We start from the raw sequence: 24,897 nt of genomic DNA on the forward strand, positions 1-24,897 counted from the left end.
AAGGAAGTGGGAGCGATATGTAAAAGCCTTGCTAGGGGTGTCTTTGCCTGCTCCTGGTGGCCAGGTGAAGTATTTCCCATAGGTAAATGAATAGATTCGTGGACTCTCGCTGGCATTTTACTTCACAAAATCAAAATTATTAATGATTCCCGCACTCAATCAAAAGAACACTTTTAGCAACAACAAAAAAAAACCCAACTAAATAAGTTTGATTAAACTTCCATGAGAAGCATCCAAGTGCAATTTAGAAGAAAAAAAAACCAACACAATGAACTGAGTGTACTTGTAAGATTAAAAACATAAAGGCAGGTATACCCCAAACACTGTATAAATTATCATAGTATATAATTACCAGAACTTTAACCGCTTCCTGGCGTTACTAATTTTTTTACATCGGAACAAAGTTTCGATGTAAACAAATTATGCTTAACTGATAATTTTATTTCCATCGTGGGGAGGACAGTCCATGGCTTCATTCATTACTTGTGGGAATTAAGAACCTTGTCACCAAGAGGAGGCAAAGACACCCCAGCCAAATGCTTAAATACCTCCCCCACTCCCCTCACCATCCAGTCATTCTGCCGAAGGAACAAGGAACAGTAGGAGAAATATCAGGGTATAAATGGTGCCAGAAGAAGAAACTAAATTTAGGTCCGCCCAATGGAGCAACTGGCGGGAGCTGTGGACTCTCCTCCCCACGATGGAAATAAAATTATCTGCTAAGCATAATTTATGTTTTCCATCTAAAGGGGAGGAGAGTTCACGGCTTCATTCATTACTTGTGGGAAACAATATCTACGCTCTAGAAGACACTGAATGAGGGCAAAAGAGGCGGACCCTAATCTGGCACCACAGCCTGCAAAACCTTTCTCCCAAAAACTGCTTCAGCCGAAGCAAAAACGTCAAATTTGTAAAACTTTGTAAAAGTGTGTAAGGAGGACCAGGTAGCCGCCTTACAAATCTGCTCCATAGAGGCCTCATTCTTTAAGACCACAAAAAGAGATGTAGACTGTCTGAAATCCTTTGTAGCCTGAAGATAAAACTTCAAAGCTCGAACCACATCCAAATTATGAAGTAACCTCTTCTTAGGAGAAGAGGAGTTAGGACACAAAGAAGGAACAACTATTTCCTGATTGATGTTACAGTTAGACACAACCTTGGGAAGAAATCCCAAACCAGTGCGAAGAACAGCCTTATCGGCATGAAAGGCCAAATAAGGAGGCTCATATTGCAAGCCCGCCAACTCAGAGACTCTGCGCGCAGATGCAATAGCCAATAGAAAGAGAACCTTCCAGAAAAGAATCTTAATGTCAATAGAGTGCATAGGTTCAAATGGAACCCTCTGCAACATCTTCAGAACCAGATTCAAGCTCCAGGGAGGACCGGACTGTCTAAAAACAGGCCTGATTCTAGACAGAGCCTGAACAAAAGACTGAATATCAGCGAGCCTCTTGTGCAACAAAACAGATAATGCCGAAATGTGTCCCTTTAAGGAACTTGCGGCAAGCCCCTTCTTAAACCCATCCTGGAGAAAGGACAGAATCCTGAATACCTTCATCTTGTGCCAAGGATATCCATGCTTCTCACACCAGGACAAGTCCTCCAAATCTTATGATAGGTGCGGCGAGTGACCGGCTTCTTGGCCTGTACAAGAGTATCACTCTGTTGGCCAAGGCTAGGCGTTCAATCTCCACGCAGTCAGTCTCAGAGAATCTAGATTTTGATGTTGAAAAGGACCCTGTACCAACAGATCCCTGCGACAGGGTAACCTCCATGGAGGAGAAGATGACAACGCCACCAGATCGGCAGACCACGTCCTCCACGGCCACGACGGAGCAATCAGAAGAGCCTAAGCTTGCTCCTGCTTGATGCGGGCCACTAAACGAGGTAGCAGTGGCAACCGTAGAAAAATGTAAGCTAAGTTGAACCCCAAGGCACCGCTAAGGCATCTATCAGCTCTGCCTGGGGATCCCTGGACCGCGACCCATATCTGAGTAGCTTGCAATTGAGTCTGGGCACCATGAGATCCATCTCTGGCGTCGCCCATCTGTGACAAATCTCCGCAAACACCTCGGGGTGGAGAGACCATTCTTCTGGGTGGAAGGATTGCCTGCTGAGAAAATCCGCTTCCCAGTTGTCCACACCCGGAATGTGGATTGCTGAGAGCAAGCAGCTGTGGGACTCTGCCCATTCCAATATCCGAGAAACCTCCCTCATCGCTAGGGAACGTATCATCCCCCCCTGATGGAGAGACTCCTCCCGAGACCATTTTCCCTGTGCCATCCTGGCACCCCAAACAGCTCCCCATCCTGCCAGACTCGCGTCCGTGGTCACAATCTCCCAGGACGGTCTCAGGAAGGATGTCCTCTGGGACAGTTGTTCCGGACGGATCCACCAAGAGGGCGTCCCTCGTCTGAACGCCCAGAGAAATATGTTGGGATAGGTCTGTATGATCGCCATTCCACTGTCTCCACACTCACAACTGAAGAGGTCTGAGATGGAACCTGTCGAACGGAATGACATTGATGCTGGATGCCATGAGCCCGATCACCTCCATACACTGAGCCACAAAGGGGCTGGAGGAGGACTGAAGGGCAAGACAGGTAGACGCAATCTTAATGCGTCGTTGATCTGTGAGAAATATCTTAATGGATATAGAATCTATTATCGTGCCCAGGAACTCCACCCTATTGCTGGGAATCAGGGAACTCTTTCCTGAGTTTATCTTCCAACCGTGCGATTGGAGCAAAAGAAGAAAAGCCCTCGAGTGATCCTCTGCGAGACTGAACGGCGCCTGGACTAGGATGTCGTCTAGATAGAGCGCCACAGCAATGCCTCTGGATCTGGCTACTAAAGTAACGCCCCCAGAACCTTTGTGAAGACTCTCGGGGCTGTCACCGGACCAAAAGGAAGGGCAACAAACCGGAAATGTTGGTCCAGAAATGCAAATCTCAGGAACTTGAAGTGATCCCTGTGGATTGGCACATGAAGGTAGGCATCCTTCAAGTCTATAGTTGTCATGAACTTACCCTCTTAAACTAGGGGCAGTATAGACCTGATCGTTTCCATTTTGAACGATGGAACAGCCAGAAATTTGTTTAAACATTTTAGGTCTAGAATCAGGCGGAACGTGCCCTTCTTTGGGACCACGAAAAGGTTTGAATAGTATCCTAGACCACTTTCTGCTCGGGGTGCTGGTACAATTACTCAGAGAGAAGAGAGATCCTTCACACATTCTAGAAAGGTGTCTCTTTTGCGGTCTGGAAGACAGATTTGACAGAAGGAATCTGCCCCTGGGCGGACGAGATCTGAACCCTATCCTGTACCCTTGGGCAATAACCTCCAGGACCCAAGAGTGCTCAACATCATGCAACTAGACTTCTAAAAAGAGATAATCTGCCCCCTACTTGGTTCGTTGACCGGTCGGGGGCCGCCCCTTCATGCCGACTTTCTTTCGACTGGCTTTTTGTTCTGCTTGGACTTATTACAAGATTGAGCTGACTTCCAAGTTCCCTTGGACTGATCCGCTTTCGCGGCGGGCTGCTTGTCCGCACGAAAAGGACGAAAAGTAGATCCCTTAGGCTTAGCCTTCTTATCCTGCGGCAGGAAAGCGCCCTTGCCTCCCGGGACCGTGGATATGATTGAGGCCAATCCTGGAACGAACAGGATCTTTCCCTGAAAGGGGAGGGTGCAGCAGTCTAGACTTAGAGGTCATGTCCGCAGACCACGACTTTAGCCACAGAGCCCTGCGGGCTAGTACGGAAAAACCTGATACCTTTGCATTCAGGCAAATTTGCATATTGGCATCACAAATAAAAGAATTAGCGACTCTCAAGGCCTTAATTCTCTGCTGATTTTCGTCAAGGGGAGTCTCCCTCTCGACAAGTTCAGACAGAGATTTGCACCAATATGTTGCAGCTCCGGCTACCGTCACTGCTGGCTGAAAAACAAACCCTGTGTGCTGAAACATTTTTCTCAACATGTTATCTAACTTTTTATCCATGGGCTCTTTAAATAACTTACTATCCTCGAGAGGAATTACGGTCCGCTTCACGAGCGAAGAGATAGCACCATACACCTTAGGGACAGTCCCCCATAGCTCGAGTTGAGAGTCCGGGACAGGGAACAGTTTCTTAAACTAAGAACTTAACCTCTCCAATTTATTCTTAATAATGTTAGCCATCTTAACAAGAACCAGGAAGGTCTGAGGTACTACCCATATCGCAGCAATGACACTAAACATTATGTACAATGGGATATTAACCCTTGATTCTATAAAAGATAAAAAGTTATCACACTGTGACCCTGTCTTTGTGTGTTCACATTTTGTGTATAAAAAAATGAAACAATCTTACCAGAATCTATGCCATGGAACAGGAACACAGCCTCTTAAGTATCTCAAATATCCCTCCCACTTCCCCTATCACCCAGTCATTCAGCCGAGGGAACAAGGAAAAGCAAGAGAAACATTAGGGTATAGAGGTGCTAAAAGAAAAAGTAACGGGAAGCCACCTAAAAAAAAATATTACGGGAGGGGATGTGGACTCTCCCTGCCAGGAAAGAAAGTAATTGATCTTTGGAAATAAATTTTATTTTTTTGCTAAAAACAGTGCTCTCCTAATTGTCTGCAGGAATCACATATACATACCTAAATATGACAGTAAATACTTATTTTTACTTAAGAAAACTATTCAGTTTGGATATTCTATATAATCATATCAACACCCATAACTAGGTTGTGGGACTCATTTCGAATCGGTTTTAACTAGAGCTGGGTTCTGAATGCCAACACGGGTCGTATTTGTACATCTATCTTTCTGTGATGGAAAAAAAAAGGGAATTACAGCACTAAATGTTTGGAAGGTTTTAATATTGTACATGAAGACATTAAAATAAAATTGTAAACATATTTGCATATTGCTACCTTGCATTACTTTTCTTTTGGACGATGGTGTTTTTCCTTGAAACAGCATAGGTGACTGAGTAAGTGCCAGTAAACCGCTAGTAGACAAAGAATGTTTCAAAATCTTGTTTGGTGGAGTAAAACCTAATGGAAAAAAACAGAATGCAATAATCTAATTAGATTAACACGAATAGCAGAATATAAATATGGACTGGAAAAATGTTGTAAAAATAGATAAATCTCTACTATACATAACAGGTCAATCCTGCTACAAGCTAAAAAGTAAATTGCTTAGATTAGCGGAGAACATGCAAAGCCGCATCAAACAAGAGACCTTCGATGTCATCTAGTGAGACATGACATAAAATGGTATAATACAGGAACAGGTTTTTAGGTTTGTCTTTGCTTACAAGAGCCCCAGCAACACTAATTATGCTTTGAAGTGCAGTAGAGAAATACCTGCTGTTAGAATGACCAGGCTTGCTTTCCCTCATCACCGTGTAACCCTCCACCCCCCTCTTCATAGGTGAAGTACATGTTGTGACAACAGCTGGTCCTTGTTTGGATCAGATCTTTCTTATCTGTGACATTTCCTGGACCTGAATGGTACATTCAACTTCATATATCATAATTTTGCATACCAATGTAAGATTCAAATCATTACTCAATCACAGAAAACGTAAGTGCAGGTGATTGCTGCTTTAACTGCATGTTATAGGCATAAGAGACCCCTCAATTAAAAAGTATGTTAACAGTCAGTTTTATGGTTGTATTAAAAAAAGCACTAAGCATTTGCTTATACTTAAATACAAAATATTGCAATGCTTTCTATTATCTATTTAAATGGATGGTACTTTTTATTTATTATTTTACACTACATTTGTGTTTCCTGTCACAGCCCTACACAGACTAGGTAACAGGGAGCAAGATTTGTTCATACCCACACATGAGTAAAAACATAGGTTTTCAAAATTCTTCACTCTTCACACTGGAGGTGTTCCTTTTTAGGTTTACTTTACCATATTTATTGTTAACAAACGAGCATTGTTGTTTCATATCACTTTAAAAGAGGATAGGGTCTCAAACAGAGCCCCCATCTCCCACTCCAATTGTGTTGTAGAAGAACAAGTGCCATTTAAAAGAGGGGAGTCTGCCCTTTAAACTTTTCCCTCCAGCACAATCTAGGTATGGAGATGGGGGCTTGGTTAGAGACACCCTCTCCCTCATATATGCCTCATATTTTTGAATCACCCAGTGCGTTAACCAGCTCTCAGTAGTGCTTTACTGCTTTTTCAACAAAGAATACCCAGAGAATGAAGCACATTAGATAAGAGTAAATTGGAAACTTGTTTAAAATTTTCTGTTGTATAGGAGTCAAGTTTGAAAAATTTTGTGTTTCATGAACCTTTACGTTACAGGAAAAGGGGACAAAAATATTACAGTGAAGGTAAAGTTGACAAGTTTTTAATCTGGTCCTGAAACTAAGCGATATTTTAGATAGACTTTAATTGATCACTTCTAATAAAAATGAACTGTAACTTTAATCTAGCTGTGCCATTCTATTAGCCTGCACTCCGGCTGTCCACTTCAACAGTCATTTCTTTTGTGTAAGTGGCAAGAGTCCATGAACTAGTGACTTATGGGATATACATTCCTACCAGGAGGGGGCAAAGTTTACCAAACCTAAAAAATGCCTATATAAATACACCTCCAACCTCACTCATACCTCAGTTTTACAAACTTTGCCTCCTTTGGAGGTGGTGAAGCAAGATGTGCTTGATTTCTTCTGTGAAAGGCGCTTCTAAGTATTTTGAAGCCCAATTCCTCTCAAAGTACAGCGTTTGTCTGAGGGATTGTGAAGTGAGTATTGTCTGATGTTTTTGCCTATGGGAAATCTATTCTCGGGCTCTGCTGATATGTTTTTCAGTACTGGTTTGGCTGTCTGCTATATGTGGATGGTTGTCTTCTGGTAAGTATATATCATTTTTTAAGACACTCTCAGCTATGTTTGGCACCTTATAACTTTTTTTTAATATATATTGCATATATTTGCCATGAGTCAAGTCTGTGTATATTTCCCTTTGCAGTCTTACAGTTTCAGCATGGAAATTATGTTTATGGGAGAATTTAGGTTTTTTTTTTTTCCTGGGGTTCCAGTTAGTTGTAACCAGGGATAGGCACGAGCCAAGGCTGTGGCAGACATTTTCTAAAGTAAAGACCTTTAGTGAAGGACACCAAGGTACATTTACAATTATAACGATTATTTTATAGTGCTGAATTTTATTATACTGATGCAGATACCACTGATCCTATAACCAGCCCTTGTCTGGCTATACACATGTGCCAGTGTCACTACTGTGTCTTTGTATAGAGCTGGGTGTTATTATACAGATGCAGAAGATACACATCCAGTATTTCACTCAGGCTTTATTCCATAACTTATCACCCAATATTGCAAGCAGTCTCTTGACACAACACCACTAATTTTATTCACACTAAATATTTTCCCTTTCCTATTATTTAATCAGAAAGAAAAGATATACTAAGGTTATGATTCACAACCTTACTATATATTTTCTTTCTATTTAAATACTACTTATAATAAACCTCAGGTGCTGGTTAAAATGCTTTACCTTTGCATATAAAGCTCCAGGGTCACAGTGGCAGCTTGCTTCTTGAATCTTCCCTCTCTGTCTCACTCAGTCATTTTCTGGTACTAAGCGGCATCATGTGGGAGTGGCCACAACCCTGCAAAACGTGGCGCTGCGTGTGTTAAGGAGGAGTCAGGACCAGTATTCATCTGTCTTACTCCTCCCTCCCCACAGCAAAATGGGCGGCGGACACTGCAAGGGCCAGTCACGGACACCAGTGTCCGTGTAAGGACACCTTGTCTATCCCTGGTTTTAACTTGGAGTCTTTTTTTTTTAAACTTTTCGTGGGCTAACTAGGCTTGCAATGACATAAAATGCTACGGTTAGGGAAAAATAATTAATTCTACATATTTTTCCTTATGTTTCATAATGAACAGACATTTGTAATTTTAAAAGCAATATCCTTTCTTGTCAAATTCAACTATTTCTGCTGTGCATGCAAAATAGAACTTTTTAGCTAAGTAGGAACACCCAAGTCTGTATGGACTAGATAAGACCACTGAGTTGCTACGTGTAAAGATCCTTGATTGGCTAGAAGTACAGCACATGGATCATAAGAGAGACACTATTCTTATATGATGTTGCGCACCAAGCTCTGTATTGCTGTATAGAGTGACATGCTGTAATTCTGCTGTAATCTTGCTTAATTGTACAATAATAATTTTTATTTGGTTCAGTTGTTTCACGTTGTTTTTTTCTTCAACACTATTGCGTCATTTTTGGCGCGAAATTGCGTCTGTCATGACGCGAGTCGCATAATTCCTTGCGTCTTTGTTGCTGCAAATTTTTTTGCCGCAAAGTCACACCTGTTAAGACGCAAGTTGCGTCATTGCATTGTGTTAGCTTTGGCCCCAAAAGTTTTTTCCTCTGCATTTGCGTCATCTTTGTGTCATTCTTGGCGCCAAAACATTTGTTACACTGAAGGCTGTGACACACTGCAAGCAGAGCGACGCGCAGCGTGTAGATGCAGCTGTGCGCGCTCAGTGTGTCTTGCCTTTTCATCTCTGAGCACTCTGCTGCGTCAGGTCGCGTAGCTAAGCGCTCAGAGATGAAATATTTGAACTTCAGAAGCGATGCGAAGCAAAGCAGCTGCTTTGCCTCGCGCCGCATCGCTTGCAGTGTGTCACGGGCTTAAGTCTATCCCTCTTTTGCCCGCTGCTCTCATTTGTTTATAGAGGGCTATGATGTTTGCTTTTGATTTTACTTTTGTATAAGAATTTTATCATTAGCATTTTTTCCCATTAATGAAACTGCTATTTTAAGGAAATTGCATATTTTGTTTAAATGTTATTTTTTGCTACATTTTGCAAGATGTCTCAAACTGATCCTGCCTCTGATGTTACTGTAGGAACTAAGCTGCCTAAACACAATTCTACCAAAGCTAAGTGTGTGAACTGAAGACGTAAGATCAGCTAATTTACAACACAAATATGTGGCACTTGTTATGACAAATTATTGCATGCTGATTATGTTTCTATAAGTACAAATACTGTACATCTACTGTTATTCCTTCACAGTCTAATGTACATGATATTCCTGAAGATATGAAAAATGATATTGCTGCAGCCATAGAGAAGGCTATGACTGCTATTCCGCCTTCAAATAAACGTAAAAGGTCTTTCCAAACTTCTCATAAATCTGATGAAATTTGTATCGACCGACAGCATACTGAAGTATCCTCTGCTGACGAGGATCTCTCTGGCTCAGAGGATCCTGCATCAGACACTGAAATTGACAAATATTTTCTTTTTAAGACTGAATATATTCGTTCTTTATTAAAGGAAGTATAGCTTACTTTGGGAATTGAGGAGTCTAGTCCTCTTGATAACATAACTAGTACTCGTTTGAATTCTGTTTTTACAACTTCTGAGGTTACTCCTGAAATGTTTCCTATTCTAAATGCTCTCTCTAATAGGATTACTAAAGAATGGTCTAAGCCTGGTGCTTCTTTTAACCCTTCTTCTAGGTTTAAGAAGCTGTATACTTTACCTGTGGCCAATTTGGAATTTTGGGAAAAAGTCCCTAAGGTTGATGGGGCCATTTCCACTCTTGCCAAATGTACTACTATTTCTATGGATGATAGTACTTCCTTTAAGGATCCTTTAGATAGGAAGATTGAATCTTACTTTAGAAGAGCATATTTACATACTGGTTATATTCTTAGACCTGCTATTTCTATGGCTGATGTTGCTGCTGCTTCAACTTTTTTGCTTGGACATCTTAGCACAGCAGTTATCAGATTCTGAACTGTCTAGCATTGTTCTTTTACTTCAACATGCTAATTTAATTTGTGATGCTATATTTGTTGTCATTAAAATTTATATTAAATCTATGTCTTTAGCTATTCATACTAGAAGAGCTTTATGGCTTAAATCTTGGAATGCTGACATGGTGTCAATCTATATTACTATCTCTATCATTTCAGGGTAATAATTGGGGTAGAAAAAGGGAGTTCTACCCCAAGATAAGAAATCTAAGGGTAAGTTTAAAGCTCCCATTCGCTTTTGTTCCTTTTGTCAGAATAGAGAACAAAAAACCTCTCCTTCCCCTAAGGCCTCTGGCTCTAATTGGAGACCATCTCAGAATTGGAATAAAACCAAGCCTTCTAAGAAACCAAATCCAGCCCCTAAGACTGCATGAAGGTGCGGCCCTCAAACCAGTTCAACTGGTGGGGGGCAGATTGAAATTTCAAAACATTTGGACAGATTCTGTTCAAAACCCGTGGATTCAGGATATTGTTTATCAAGGTTATCAAATAGGGGTAATCCAATAGGTTTCAGAATAAGACCTCCCATGGGAAGATTCTGTCTGTCTCATGTTCCAACAAACCCTTTGAAGGCTCAGGCTTTTCTGCAGTGTGTTTCAGACCTAGAGCTTTCAGGGGTGATTGTCACAGTTCCCCAGCAGGAACAGGGTTTGGGTTTTTATTCAAATCTGTTCATTGTTCCATAGAAAGAAGATTTGTTCAGACCAATCCTGGATCTGAAAATTTTCAAAATAGTTTTGTAAGAGTCCCAACTTTCAAGATGGTGACTATAAGGACTATTCTGCCTTTTGTTCAGCAAGGTCATTTCATGTCCACAATAGACTTACAGGACGCTTATCTTCACATTCATTCAGAACACAATCGTTTTCTGAGATTCTCTTTTCTAGACAAGCATTACCAATTTGTCGCTCTTCCATTTGGCCTAGTGACAGCTCTGAGAATCTTTTCAAAGGTTCTCGGTGCCCTTTTATCTGTAATCAGAGAGCAGGGTATTGCGGTGTTTACTTATTTGGACAATATCTTGGTACTAGCTCAATCTTTTCATTTAGCAGAATCTCACACGAAACTAGTGTGGATTCTTCAAAGACATGGTTGTAAGATCAATTTACAAAAGAGTTTGATTCCTCAGACAAGGGTCACCTTTTTAGGTTTCCAGATAGAGAAAGGGTCATGGACACAATCTAACAGACGTGACAATTTAAGTTAGTTTTAGCTTGTTTAAAACTTCAGTGGCTATGTGTATGGAAGTTTTAGGTCTCATGACTGCAGCATCGGACGCAATCCCTTTTACGCATTTTCATATGAGGCCACTACAGCTTTGCATGTTGCACCAGTGGTGTAGGGATTATACTCATATCACAGTTGATATACTTAAATCCCAACACTCAACTCTCTCTGACTTGGTGGTTAAACCATCACCTTATAGTTCAAGGGGCCTACTTTGTTCTTCCTTCCTGGATTGTGATCTCAACAGATGCAAGTCTTACAGGTTAGGGAGCTGTCTAGGGGTCTCTGACAGCACACTGAGTTTGGAATCCTCAAGAGGCGAGGTTACCAATCAATATTTTAGAACTCTGTGCTATTTTCAGAGCTCTTCAGGCTTGGACTCTATTGAAGAGAGAACTTTAAAAAAAAATTCAGACAGACAATATCACAACAGTGGCATATGTCAATCATCAAGGAGGGACTCGCAGTCCTTCAGCAATGAAAGTAGTATATCGGATACTTTCTTGGGCGGAATCCAACTCGTCAAATTTCTGCGATTCATATCCCAGGTGTAGACAATTGGGAAACTGATTATCTCAGCCGTCAGACTTTACATCCGGGGGAGTGGTCTCTCCATCCAGATGTGTTTTTTCATCTTGTACAGATGAGGTGTCTTCCAGAAATAGATCTGATGACCTCTCAACTAAACAAGAAGCTTCCAAGATACCTTTCCAGGTCCAAGGATCCTCAGGCAGAGATGCTGGATGCTTAAGCAGTTCCTTGGTTTTACCAACCTGTTGACATTTTTCCGCCTCTGGTTCATCTTCCAAGGGTGACCTCCAAGATTATAATGAAACAATCTTATTTGTTTCTGATAGCACCAGCATGGACTCACAGGTTTTGGTATGCGGATCTTGTCCGGATGTCCAGTTGCCAGCCTTGGCCACTTCCTTTAAGGCCAAACCTTCTGTCTCAAGGGCCGTTTTTCCCATCAGGATCTCAAATCTCTAAATTTGAAGGCATAGAAATTGAACGCTTATTTCTTAGTTATAGAGGTTTCTCTGAGTCAGTAATTAGCACTATGATACAGGCTTGTAAGTCTGTTTTAAGGAAGATTTATCATCTGGTTTGGAAAACCTATATTTCATGTTGTTGAACTCATGATTATTCTTATTCTTTCAGAATTCCTAGGATTTTACAGTTTCTTCAGGATGGTTTGGATAAAGGGTTGTCTGCAAAAACTTTGAAAGGACAAATCTCTGCTCTATCTTATTTCATAGAAAAATTGCTAAGCTTCCTGATATTCATGGTTTTGTTCAGGCTTTGACTCGTATCAAACTTGTTATTAAATCTATTTCTCCTCCTTGGAGTCTCAATTTGGTATTGAAGATTTTACAGGCTTCTCCTTTTGAGCCTATGCATTCTCTAGATATCAAATTACTTTCTTGGGAAGTGTTATTTCTTTTGGCTATCACTTCTGCTAGTAGAGTTTCTGAATTGTCTGCTCTCTTGTGAGTCTCCTTATCCGATTTTCCATCAGGATAAAGCGGTTTTGTGGACTTCTTAAAATTTTTCCTAAAGCTGTGAATTCTAACATTAATAGGGAAATTGTTGTTCCTTCCTTGTGTCCTATGGATGTGGTAAGAGCTTTAAAATATTATATGTTGAGGCTACTAAAGATTTCAGAAAGACTTCTAGTCTTATTTTTTTCTGGTTCCAGGAAAGGTCAGAAAGCCTCTGCCATTTTTTTGGCATCTTGGTTGAAACTTTTGATTCACAAAGTTTATTTGGAGGCGGGGCAGTCTCCACATCAGCAAATTACAGCTCATTCTACTAGATCAGTTGCCACTTCTTGGGCTTTCAAGAATGAAGCTTCAGTTGATCAAATTTGCAAAGCAGCAACTTGGTCTTCTTTGCATACATTTACTAAATTTTATCATTGTGATGCGTTTGCTTCTTCGGAAGCAGCCTTTGGTAGAAAAGTTCTTCAGGCAGCTGTCTCAGTCCTATGCTAGTGCCTTTGATTTGAGTTTTTAAGAAAATTTTATTTTTTGGGATTTAATTTCTCAGTGGATATAGCCATTTTTAATTTTATCCCTCCCTCTCTAGTGACTTGTGGACTTCCACATCTTGGGTATTATATCCCATACGTCACTAGCTCATGGACTCTTGCCACTTAGATGAAAAAAACAATTTATGTAACAACTTACCTTGTTTTCTTTCACAGTGGCAAGAGTCCATGAGACCCACCCTATTTTTTTGTGGTTATGATTTTTTGTATAAAGCACATTTTTTCAAGTTCCTCTTTTTGTATGCTTTTTACACCTCACTACTTGGCTATACGTTAAACTAAGGTATGAGTGAGGTGGGAGGTGTATTTATAGGCATTTTGAGGTTTGGGAAACTTTGCCCCCTCCTGGTAGGAATGTATATCCCATATGTCACTAGTTCATGGACTCTTGCTACTATGAAAGAAATCAGGTAAGTTCTTACATAAATTATGTTTGAAAATGTTCTCCAACCAGCACATTAGTTACAAAAAAAAAAAAGTGCCGCATGGCTTGATCGCCGATTTTAGACCTGATTTTAAAGCATGTCAAGTTTACCATCACTTTAAAAGTATAAGGATTTTTACTACATATAAATGTTTTTGGTTAAAAATAAATAAAAATAGTTTCTTTAATGTTCTTTTAGGTTTTAAAAAGTTTACCACTCTTATCCAAAGTTTATCACCAATTTGGATACACTCTCTCAAAAACCTACCCTAGGACTGACCCCTTTAATTTCAACCAAATCTACTTAAGGTTTGGGCGTTAGCTAGGTCTACAATTTCTTATCCACCATATTGATCCTTTTCGGGAACCACAGAATAGAGCACTAAAGGATACTTTTAAATATATAAGGCAAAATAAATAAAATACAATCTGAACAAGAATATAACATCTAGAGCAGCAAAAGCAAACATTTTGAGCTCAAGTGCCCAAACTGCAACAGGAAACCAATTTTTCTCAATGTGACAACACTTTAAATTAAAACATTGAATTTATTTTATTTTTTAAATATTAAACTGCACACATCTGTCTAAACCAAAATGGCACAACTTAAATGTTTTTTTTTTTTGTAGAAAAATATAAAAGACACGTAAGCAAATTGAAACCCTGATCTGCAAATTCAACTATCGTTTCAAGATTTTATAAAGCTACAAGCAAAAAACAGTAGAAAGCAGCGAAATACAGAACCTAAAGTTGAAAACTTCTGCAGCACACCATGTCACTAACTGCTGGGTTTTATTGTGGCAAACAGGCTCAATTGCTCCAATATAATTTTAACTCTTGTACAGCTGAACTGGATCCCAAGTTGTCAGTTAACTGCACTGTCTGTTCAGACATTCAAGAAGTTAAAGCACAGCTAAGATTCATTTGCAGCAGTTTGTTCATTGTTTTGGTCAATCAAGGAGTTAACACATAGCTGTAGGGTTGTTAAAGTTGTTTAACCCCTGGCAGCAGTAATTTAACTTCAAGGGACACTGAACCCAATTTTTTTCTTTTGTGATTCATATAGAGCTTGCAATTTTAAGCAACTTTCTAATTTACTCCTATTATCAAATTTTCTTCATTCTCTTTGTATCTTTATTTGAAATGAAACAATGTAGGTTTAGATGATGGCCCATTTTTGGTGAATAACCTGGGTTATTCTTGCCGATTGGTGGATAAATTCATCCACCAATAATAAAGTGCTATCCAGAGTGCTGAACCAAAAAAGAAGCTTAGATGCCTTCTTTTTCAAATAAAGATAGCAAGTGAACGAAGAAAAATTAATAGGAGTAAATTAGAAAGTTTCTTAAAATTGCATGCTAAAGGGACAGTAAAGATGAACTTAAACGTTTATAATTCAGATAGAGCATGCACTTTTAAACAACTTTTCAATTTACCTATATTATCAAATTTGCCTTGCTCCCTTGGTATCCATTATAGAGTAAACCTAGGTAGGCTGAAAGTAGCTTAGGAGCATGCAGAAGTAGATTTTGCAACAATGTATAAGATTGCTATAAACATTATTGCATACACAGTTGTCAGATGGCTAAACATTTGAATGCTCCTCAGATCACATAGGATTTTTAAAAAGGGATAAAAACAGTAGGTTTCATTATTGTAATATAAAAGCACTAAGCAGTGGCTTATACTTAGAAATCACTGCAATTTGTATTAAAATGTAATTTGAATCAAAATTAAAAATTTTCACGATTCAAATAAAGCATGCAATTTAAAAAAAAAAAAAAAAAAAAAAAAGACTTTGGACTAGATAAGGTGTGGAATTCAGAATAGTTTGGATTTTGGAATATTTGCATCTGTAAAATGGTACAGTTTGGGGAGGGGATGGAACAAGTAAATAAATGTCTTATGTGATTTAGGCAATAATTACAAGTCATAATACAGATTGTACAGGTGAAACTCGAAAAAACAGAATTTATGCTTACCTGATAAATTACTTTCTCCAACGGTGTGTCCGGTCCACGGCGTCATCCATAACTTGTGGGAATATTCTCTTCCCCAACAGGAAATGGCAAAGAGCACAGCAAAAGCTGTCCATATTTAGTCCCTCCTAGGCTCCGCCCACCCAGTCAAGTTCGACAGACGGACAGGAAGAAAAACAGGAGAAACCATAGGGGTGCCGTGGTGACTGTAGTTAAAGAAAGAAATTCATCAAACCTGATTAAAAACCAGGGCGGGCCGTGGACCGACACACCGTTGGAGAAAGTAAATTTATCAGGTAAGCATAGAATTCTGTTTTCTCCAACATTGGTGTGTCGGTCCACGGCGTCATCCATAACTTGTGGGAACCAATACCAAGCTTTAGGACACGGATGAAGGGAGGGAGCCAATCAGGTTACCTAAACAGAAGGCACCACGGCTTGCAAAACCTTTCTCCCAAAAATAGGCCTCCGAAGAAGCAAAGTATCAATTTGTAGAATTTGGCCAAAAGTGTGCAGGGAAGACAGTCGCTGCCTTACATATCTGATCAACAGAAAGCCTCGTTCTTGAAGGCCCATGTGGAAGCCACAGCCCTAGTAGAGTGAGCTGTGACTCTTTCAGGAGGCTGCCGTCCGGCAGTCTCATAGCCAATCGGATGATGCTTTTCAGCCAAAAGGAAAGAGGTAGCAGTAGCTTTTTGACCTCTCCTCTTGCCAGAATAACACGACAACAGAGAAGACGTTTGTCTGAAATCCTTTGTTGCTTCTAAATAGACTTTAAAGCACAAACTACATCTAATTGGTAAACAAACATTCCTTCTTTGAAACTGGATTCGGACACAAAGAAGGCACAACTATCTCCTGGTTAATATTCTTGTTGGAAACAACCTTTGGAAGGAAACCAGGTTTAGTACGCAACACAACCTTATCTGAATGGAACACCAGATAGGGCGGATTACACCTGCAGAGCAGATAACTCAGAAACTCTTCTAGCAGAAGAAATAGCACCCAAAAACAGAACTTTCCAAGATAACATCTTGATATCTATGGAATGTAGGAGGTTCAAACGGAACCCCTTGAAGAACTGAAAGAACTAAATTCAGGACTCCAGGGAGGAGTCAAAGGTCCTGTAACAGGCTTGATCTGACCAAAGCCTGAACAAAATGCTTGAACACTCTGGCACAGCTGCCAGTCGTTTGTGTAACAAGACAGATAAAGCAGAATCTGTCCCTTTAGAGAACCTCGCTGATAATCCCTTATCCAAACCTTCTTGAAGAAAAGAAAGGATCCTAGGAATTTTGATCTTACTCCATGAGTATCCCTTTGGATTCACACCAACAGATATATCTTTTCCATATTTTATGGTAAATTTTTCTAGTTACAGGTTTTCTGGCTTGTACCAGAGTATCTATCACAGAATCCGAAAACCCACGCTTAGATAAAATCAAGCGTTCAATTTCAAGCCGTCAGCTGGAGGGAAACAAGATTTGGATGTTCGAATGGACCCTGTACTAGAAGATCCTGTCCTCAAAGGTAGCTTCCATGGTGGAGCCGATGACAATTCACCAGTCTGCATAACAAGTCCTGCGTGGCCACGCAGAAGCTATCAAGATCACCGAGGCCCTCTCCTGTTTGATCCTGGCTACCAGCCTGGGAATGAGAGGAAACGGTGGAAACACATAAGCTAGGTTGAGGCCCAAAGGTCGCTACTAATGCATCCACTAGAGTCGCCTTGGGATCCCTGGATCTGGACCCGTAGCAAGGAACCTTGAAGTTCTGAACGAGACGCCATCAGATCCATGTCCTGGAATGCCCCATAATTGAGTCAACTGGGCAAAGATCTCCGGGTGGAGTTCCCACTCCCCCGGATGGAATGTCTGACGACTCTAGATAATCCGCCTCCCAGTTTTCCACTCCTGGGATGTGGATCGGCAGATAGGTGCAGGAGTGATCCTCCGCCATTTTATGATTTTGGTCACTTCTCTCATCGCCAGGGAACTCCTTGTTCCCCCCTGATGGTTGATGTAAGCAACAGTCGTCATGTTGTCTGATTGGACATCTTATGAATCTGGCCTTTGCTAGTTGAGGCCAAGCCTGGAGTATTGAATATCGCTCTCAGTTCCAGAATGTTTATCGGGAGAAGAGACTCTTCCCGAGACCATAGACCCTGAGCTTTCAGGGCGTCCCCAGACAGCGCCCCAGCCCACTAGACCTGGGTCTCGGTTGTGACGATGGACCCACTCTGGTCTGCGGAAGCTATTCCCTGGGACAGGTGATCCTGGGTTAGCCACCAACGGAGTGACGTCTCTGGTCTTCCTGATCTCCTTGATCAAGGAGACAAGTCTGTATAGTCCCCTATTCCACTGTTTCAGCATGCACAGTTGTAATGGTCTTCGCGGCAAAAGGAACATGTCCATCTGCTGCAACCATCAAACTTACCTACTCTTCCATGCAATGAGCTATGAAGATCGTGGAACAGAGTGAAGAACTTGACCAAGCGTTTAGAAGTTTTGACTTCTGACCATCTGCTAGGAAAAATCTTCATTTCTAAGAATCTATTATTGTCCCCAAGAAAGGAACTCTTGTCGACGGAGACTGGGAACTCTTTTCCTATGTTCAACTTCCACCCGTGAGATCTGAGAAAGGCCAGAACGATGTCTGTGTGAGCCTTTTGCCTTTGAAAGAAGACGACGCTTGTATCAGAATGTCGTCCAAGTAAGGTGCCATTCTGCAATGCCCCTTGGTCTTAGAACCGCTAGAAGGACCAGAGTACCTTGTGAAAATCCTTGGAGCAGTGGCTAGCCCGAATGGGAGCACAAACTGGTAATGTTTTCCAGAAAGGCGAACCTTAGGAACTGATCGATGATCTTTGTGGATAGGAATATGTAGATACGCATCCTTTAGATCCACGGTAGTCTAAATTGACCCTCACTGATTGAAGGTAAAAACGTTGAATAGTTTCCTTTTTGAACGATGGCACTCTGAGAAATTTGTTTAGAATCTTTAAATCCAGAATTGGTCTGAAAGTTCCTCTTTTTTTGGGAACTACAAACAGATTTGAGTAAAACCCCATTCTAGTTCCACACGATGGAACTGGGTTGTATCACTCCCATTTTTAACAGGTCTTCTACACACTGTAAGAATGCCTGTCTCTTTATTTGGTTTGAAGATAAGTGAGACATGTGGAACCTTCCCCTTGGGGGTAGTTCCTTGAATTCCAGAAGATAACCCTGAGAAACTATTTCTAATGCCCAGGGATCCTGAAGATCTCTTGCCCAAGCCTGAGCGAAGAGAGAGAGTCTGCCCCCTACTAGATCCGGTCCCGGATCGGGGGCTACTCCTTCATGCTGTCTTGGTAGCAGCAGCAGGCTTCTTGGCCTGCTTACCCTTGTTCCAGCCTTGCATCTGTTTCCAAGCTGGTTTGTTTTGCGAAGCATTACCCTCTTCTCTAGAGGCTGCAGAGTTGGAGGCCGGTCCGTTCCTGAAATTGCGAAATTAACGAAAATTAGACTTATTCTTGGCCTTGAAAGGCCTATCTTGTGGGAGGGCGTGGCCCTTACCCCAGTGATGTCTGAGATAATCTCTTTCAATTCTGGCCAAAAAAGGGTTTTACCCTTGAAAGGGATATTAAGCAACTTTGTCTTGGAAGACACATCCGCTGACCAAGACTTTAGCCAGAGCGCTCTGCGCGCCACAATTGCAAACCTTGAATTTTTCGCCGCTAATCTAGCTAACTGCAAAGCGGCATCTAAAATAAAGGAATTAGCTAACTTAAGTGCGACTTTTCTAGTTCCTCGAACCAGAACCACGCTGCTGTAGTGACAGGAATAATGCACGAAATAGGTTGCAGGAGGTAACCTTGCTGTACAAAAATCTTTTTAAGCAAACCCTCCAATTTTTTATCCATAGGATCTTTGAAAGCACAATTATCCTCGATAGGAATAGTAGTGCGCTTAGCTAGTGTAGAAACTGCCCCCTCAACCTTAGGGACTGTCTGCCATAAGTCCTTTCTGGGGCCGACCATAGGAAAAAATTTCTTAAATATAGGAGGGGGGACAAAAGGTATGCCGGGCTTCTCCCACTCCTTATTCACTATGCCCGCCACCCGCTTGGGTATAGGAAAAGCGTTGGGGTGCACCGGAACCTCTAGGAACTTGTCCATCTTGCACAATTTTTCTGGAATGACCAGGTTGTCACAATCATCCAGAGTAGATAGCACCTCCTTAAGCAGTGCGCGGAGATGCTCTAATTTAAATTTAAATGTCACAACATCAGGTTCTGCCTGCTGAGAAATTCTTCCTGAATCAGAAATTTCCCCATCTGACAAAACCTCCCTCATTGCCACTTCAGATTGGTGTGAGGGTATGACAGAGCAATTATCATCAGCGCCCTCCTGCTCTACAGTGTTTAAAACAGAGCAATCGCGCTTTCTCTGAAATGCAGGCATTTTGGATAAAATATTTGCTATGGAGTTATCCATTACTGCCGTCAATTGTTGCATAGTAACAAGCATTGGCGCGCTAGAAGTACTAGGGGCCTCCTGCGTGGGCAAAACTGGTGTAGACACAGAAGGAGATGATGTAGAACTATGTCTACTCCCTTCATCTGATGAATCATCTTGGGCAACTTTACCATCTGTGGCAGTACTGTCCTTACTTTGTTTGGACGCTATGGCACAATTATCACACAATTTTGAAGGGGAGACACATTGGCTTCCATACATACAGAAACATAGTTTATCTGAAGGCACAGACATGTTAAACAGGCTTAAACTTGTCAATAAAATACAAAAACCGTTTAAAACAAAACCGTTACTGTCTCTTTAAATTTTTAAACAGGGCACACTTTTTTACTGAATATGTGAAAAAACTATGAAGGAATTGTTCAATTTTTAACCAAATTTTCACCACAGTGTCTTTAAAGCATTCAAGCATTGCACCCCAAATTTCAGACCTTTAACCCTTCAAATGACGAAACCTGATCCGTTTACAGTTTTAACCCTCTACTCAGTCCAGCTACAGCCTTTGCTGCGACTTTACCAAACCCAGGGGGGTATACGATATCAAATGAAGCTTCTAGGAACCTTTTCAAACCACTTCCAGACCCACACACATGCAGCTGCATGTCCTGCCTCTCAAAAGCAACTGCGCAATAATGGCGCAGAAAATGAGGCTCTGCCCTACTACATAGAAGGGCCCTTCCTGACTGGGAAGGTTCTAAACCAGTGCCTGAACGTAAAAAAACGTTCCCCCAAAGTTATAAAGTGTGAATTTCAACTTCAAGCTGTATAAAACTGCCCAAATAAAGCATCGATCTAGCCCATAAAAAGTGTCTACCAGTTTTATAGCCCATATTAAGCCCTTTATTCTGTTTGAGGACTAAGAAAATGCTTACCGGTCCCCATGATGGGAAAATGACAGCCTTCCAGCCATTACACAGTCATGTTAGAAAATAGGCTAGTCATCCTTAAGCAGAAAAGTCTGCCAACTGTTTCCCCAACCTGGAAGTTATCTCATCTCAACAGTCCTATGAGGAAACAGCAAACGATTATAGTTACTGCTGCTAAAATCATATTCCTCCTCACAACCCACAAACTCTTCAATCTTTTTTCTGTTTCAGAGTAAATAGTACATACCAGCACTATTTTAAAATAAACTCTTGATAGTAGAATAAAAAACTACAACTAAACACCACATACTCTTCACCATCTCCGTGGAGATGCTGCTATTTCAGCAGCAAAGAGATATGACTGGGGTGGGCGGAGCCTAGGAGGGACTATATGGACAGCTTTTGCTGTGCTCTTTGCCATTTCCTGTTGGGGAAGAGAATATTCCACAAGTTATGGAAGACGCCGTGGACCGGACACACCAATGTTGGAGAAATTAGAATATTGTGCAAAAGTTAATTTCACTAATGCAACTTAAAAGGTGAAACTAATATATGAGATAGACTCATTACATGCAAAGCAAGATAGCTCAAGTCGTGATTTGTCATAATTGTGATGACTATGGCTTACAGCTCATGAAAACCCTAAAATCCACAATCTCAGAAAATTAGAATATTGTGAAAAGGTGCAATATTCTAGGCTCAAAGTGTCCCACTCTAATCAGCTAATTAAGCCATAACATCTGCAATGAGTTCCTGAGCCTTTAAATGGTCTCTCAGTCTGGTTCAGTAGGAATCACAATCATGGGAAAGACTGCTGACCTGACAGTTATGCAGAAAACCATCATTGACACCCTCCATAAGGAGGGAAAGCCTCAAAAAGGTAATTACAAAAGAAGTTGGATGTTCCCAAAGTGCTGTATCAAAGCACATTAATAGAAAGTTAAGTGGAAGGGAAAAGTAAGGAAGAAAAAGGTGCACAAGCAGCAGGGATGACCACAGTCTGAAGAGGATTGTCAGGAAAAGGCCATTCAAAAATGTTGGGGATTTTCACAAGGAGTGGACTGAGGCTGGAGGCAGTGCATCAAGAGCCACCACACACAGACGGATCCTGGACATGGGCTTCAAATGTCGTATTCCTTTTGTCAAGCCACTCCTGAACAAACAACGTCACAAGCGTCTTACCTGGGCTAAAGAAAAACAGACCTGGTCTGTTGCTCAGTGGTCCAAAGTCCTCTTTTCTGATGAGAGCAAATTTTGCATCTCATTTGAAAACCAAGGACCCAGAGTATGGAGGAAGAATGGAGAGGCACACACTGCAAGATGCTTGAAGTCCAATGTGAAGTTTCCACAGTCTGTGTTGATTTAGGGAGCCATGTCATCTGCTGGTGTTGGTCCACTGTGCTTCATTAAGTCCAGGGTCAACAAAGCCATCTACCCGATTTTGGAGCACTTTATGCTTCCTTCCGCAGAAGAGCTCTATGGGGATGCTGACTTCATTTTCCAGCAGGACTTGGCACCTGCCTACATTGCCAAAAGCACCAAAACCTGGTTCAATGACCGTGGGATTACTGTGCTTGATTGGCCAGCAAACTCGCCTGACCTGAACCCCATAGAGAATCTATGGGGCATTGCCAAGAGAAAGATGAGACATGAGACCAAACAATGCAGAAGAGCTGAAGGCTGCTATTGAAGCATCCTGGTCTTCCATAACACCTCAGAGCTTCCATGCCACGCCGCATTGAGGCAGTAATTGCTGCAAAAGGGGCCCAAACCAAGTACTGAGTACATACAGTATGCATGCTTATATTTTTCAGAGGTCCGATATTGTTCTATGTACAATCCTTGTTTTATTGATTGCATGTAATATTCTAATTTTGTGAGATTGTGGATTTGGGGTTTTCGTGAGCTGTAAGCCATAATCATCACAATTATGACAAATCATGGCTTGAACTATCTTGCTTTGCATGTAATGAGTCTCATATTTGTTTCACCTTTTAAAGGACCAGTATACACACACACAAAAATTTGGGCTAATTTAATAAAACTCTTGATGTATACAAAGTTAGCAATTGACATGCATTATTTTTTTTACTTATAAAGAGTTAAAATAGGGAAGAAACTTGCAGTGTTTTTACGAGAGAGAGAAGAAGAGAGAGAAGAAGAGAGAGAAGAAGAGAGAGAAGAAGAGAGAGAAGAAGAGAGAGAAGAAGAGAGAGAGAAAGAAAGAGAAAGAGAGAGAAAGAGAAAGAGAGAGAAAGAGAAAGAGAGAGAGAGAGAGAGAGAAAGAGAGAGAGAGAAAGAGAGAAAGAGAGAAAGAGAGAAAGAGAGAAAGAGAGAAAGAGAGAAAGAGAGAAAGAGAGAAAGAGAGAAAGAGAGAAAGAGAGAAAGAGAGAAGAGAGAGAGAGAGAGAGAGAGAGAGAGAGAGAGAGAGAGAGAGAGAGAGAGAGAGAGAGAGAGAGAGAGAGAGAGAGAGAGAGAGAGAGAGAGAGAGAGAGAGAGAGAGAGAGAATTTTTACCTCAGTCCCTAACTAGTGTGTTTACTGACAGCACTCCTGCTGGAGCTGTGTAATGATTTATACATCCTTTCTTTACATACTTTCTAGGATTTCATTTTACAGTCTCATTCAGAAAAATCCCTGAAAAAGTTAATATTCATAATTCAGCCCACAGTTCTGTTCTAAATAAATCAATATTTATGTATAATATATGTAACCACTGTCCCATTAGACAATGTGCAAGCGCTACTGTAAAACATTGTGATGTTTTCCTGTCATCCTTGTGTATATTGAATATGGTGTAACACAGTTTTCAGTTTTATATTCTAAATAATATACTGGATCATTTTACAGCATATAAGATGCAAGTGTCTATAAGATGCAGCTTTGATTTATAGAATATAGGGTACCTGACCATCTTGATTTGGAATATAAGACACACAATATTTTACAGGTATTTTGAAGTGTACAGTGTTGTATGCTTTAAAAAAAAAAATAGTTATGCATCCCATCCTGTATTTAAGGAACTGCTTTCTGATTATTTTTTAACACAGTCCCCTAGCTTGCTATTGTAATCTAAGACTGTACTTTTTCCAGTCACTTTTTTGGAAAAAGGTCAAACTCCAGTATGCAGTCGCACACCTGGGCATTTTTATTTATTTGTTTTAATTTTTTTTAAAGAAAAAAAGCATTTTCAGAAATTCAGCAGTTTTAGAGCTCCATTATTTTCTTCATTAAGTAAACTTGTGTTTTATATCAATTTTTTTTTGTACATTATCAAAATCTGGCAGCCAGAGGGTTAAGAACATCAATTCTCCTCTCTGCCTTCGTTGTGTCTCTGCAGGAATTCCAGCCTCCTTCCTCCCTCCCGGTTCAGCAGCATTAGAGGTTGCTCTATTAGAGGTTGCTCCGGTGTCAGGATAACATAGTTAAATGCTGTGGTAACCGGGAGGGGGGATGGAATTCCTGCAGAAATACAACAGAAGGCAGACGATGCAGAGAAGCAGTCGGCTCACAGATAGATCTTCAGAAATTGACATGTATTAGCTACTCCAGCATGGGGGCTGGCTGTAAGGACAATAGGGAGAGAGGAGAAAAGTCTTGCTTTGCAGCTAGTGTGTCCTACGAACGTATTCTTAGGTAATGACACTTTATCATCAATTTTAGAAGCTTTAGCAGCAAAATTGCTAACACATGCCAATTACAAACTTTATCTTCTTTGAATTCTTTATTTAAATGGGCCATTTTTTTGGGGTGTATAATGTCCCTTTAAGTTGCATTAGTGAAATAAATGAACTTTTGCACGATATTCTAATTTTTCGAGTTTCACCTGTACATGTAAGCTACAGATAGTTGTATATAATTCTTAATACCTTTATATACATAGTACCCTCAGAAACATAGTACAGTACTGTAATTAGAAAAGTAATATTTGTTGTTTTAAATAAATATATTATTTGCATTTTAGATTAAAAACAAAACAAAAAAAAACAAAAAAAAAACAAAACAAAGGCACA

General features: G+C 40.7%; 1 protein-coding gene across 1 annotated transcript in view; it reads right to left on the bottom strand.

The window, feature by feature from the left end:
• TICRR (TOPBP1 interacting checkpoint and replication regulator) overlaps positions 1–24,897 on the bottom strand; it is a 132,068-nt gene that overhangs the window by 21,741 nt on the left and 85,430 nt on the right. Inside the window, 1 exon segment of the mRNA XM_053717667.1 lies at positions 4,925–5,047. Within this exon segment, the coding sequence (XP_053573642.1) occupies positions 4,925–5,047 (123 nt within the window).

The sequence above is a fragment of the Bombina bombina genome, chromosome 6, assembly GCF_027579735.1.
Source record: "Bombina bombina isolate aBomBom1 chromosome 6, aBomBom1.pri, whole genome shotgun sequence".
NCBI classification, from domain to species: domain Eukaryota; kingdom Metazoa; phylum Chordata; class Amphibia; order Anura; family Bombinatoridae; genus Bombina; species Bombina bombina.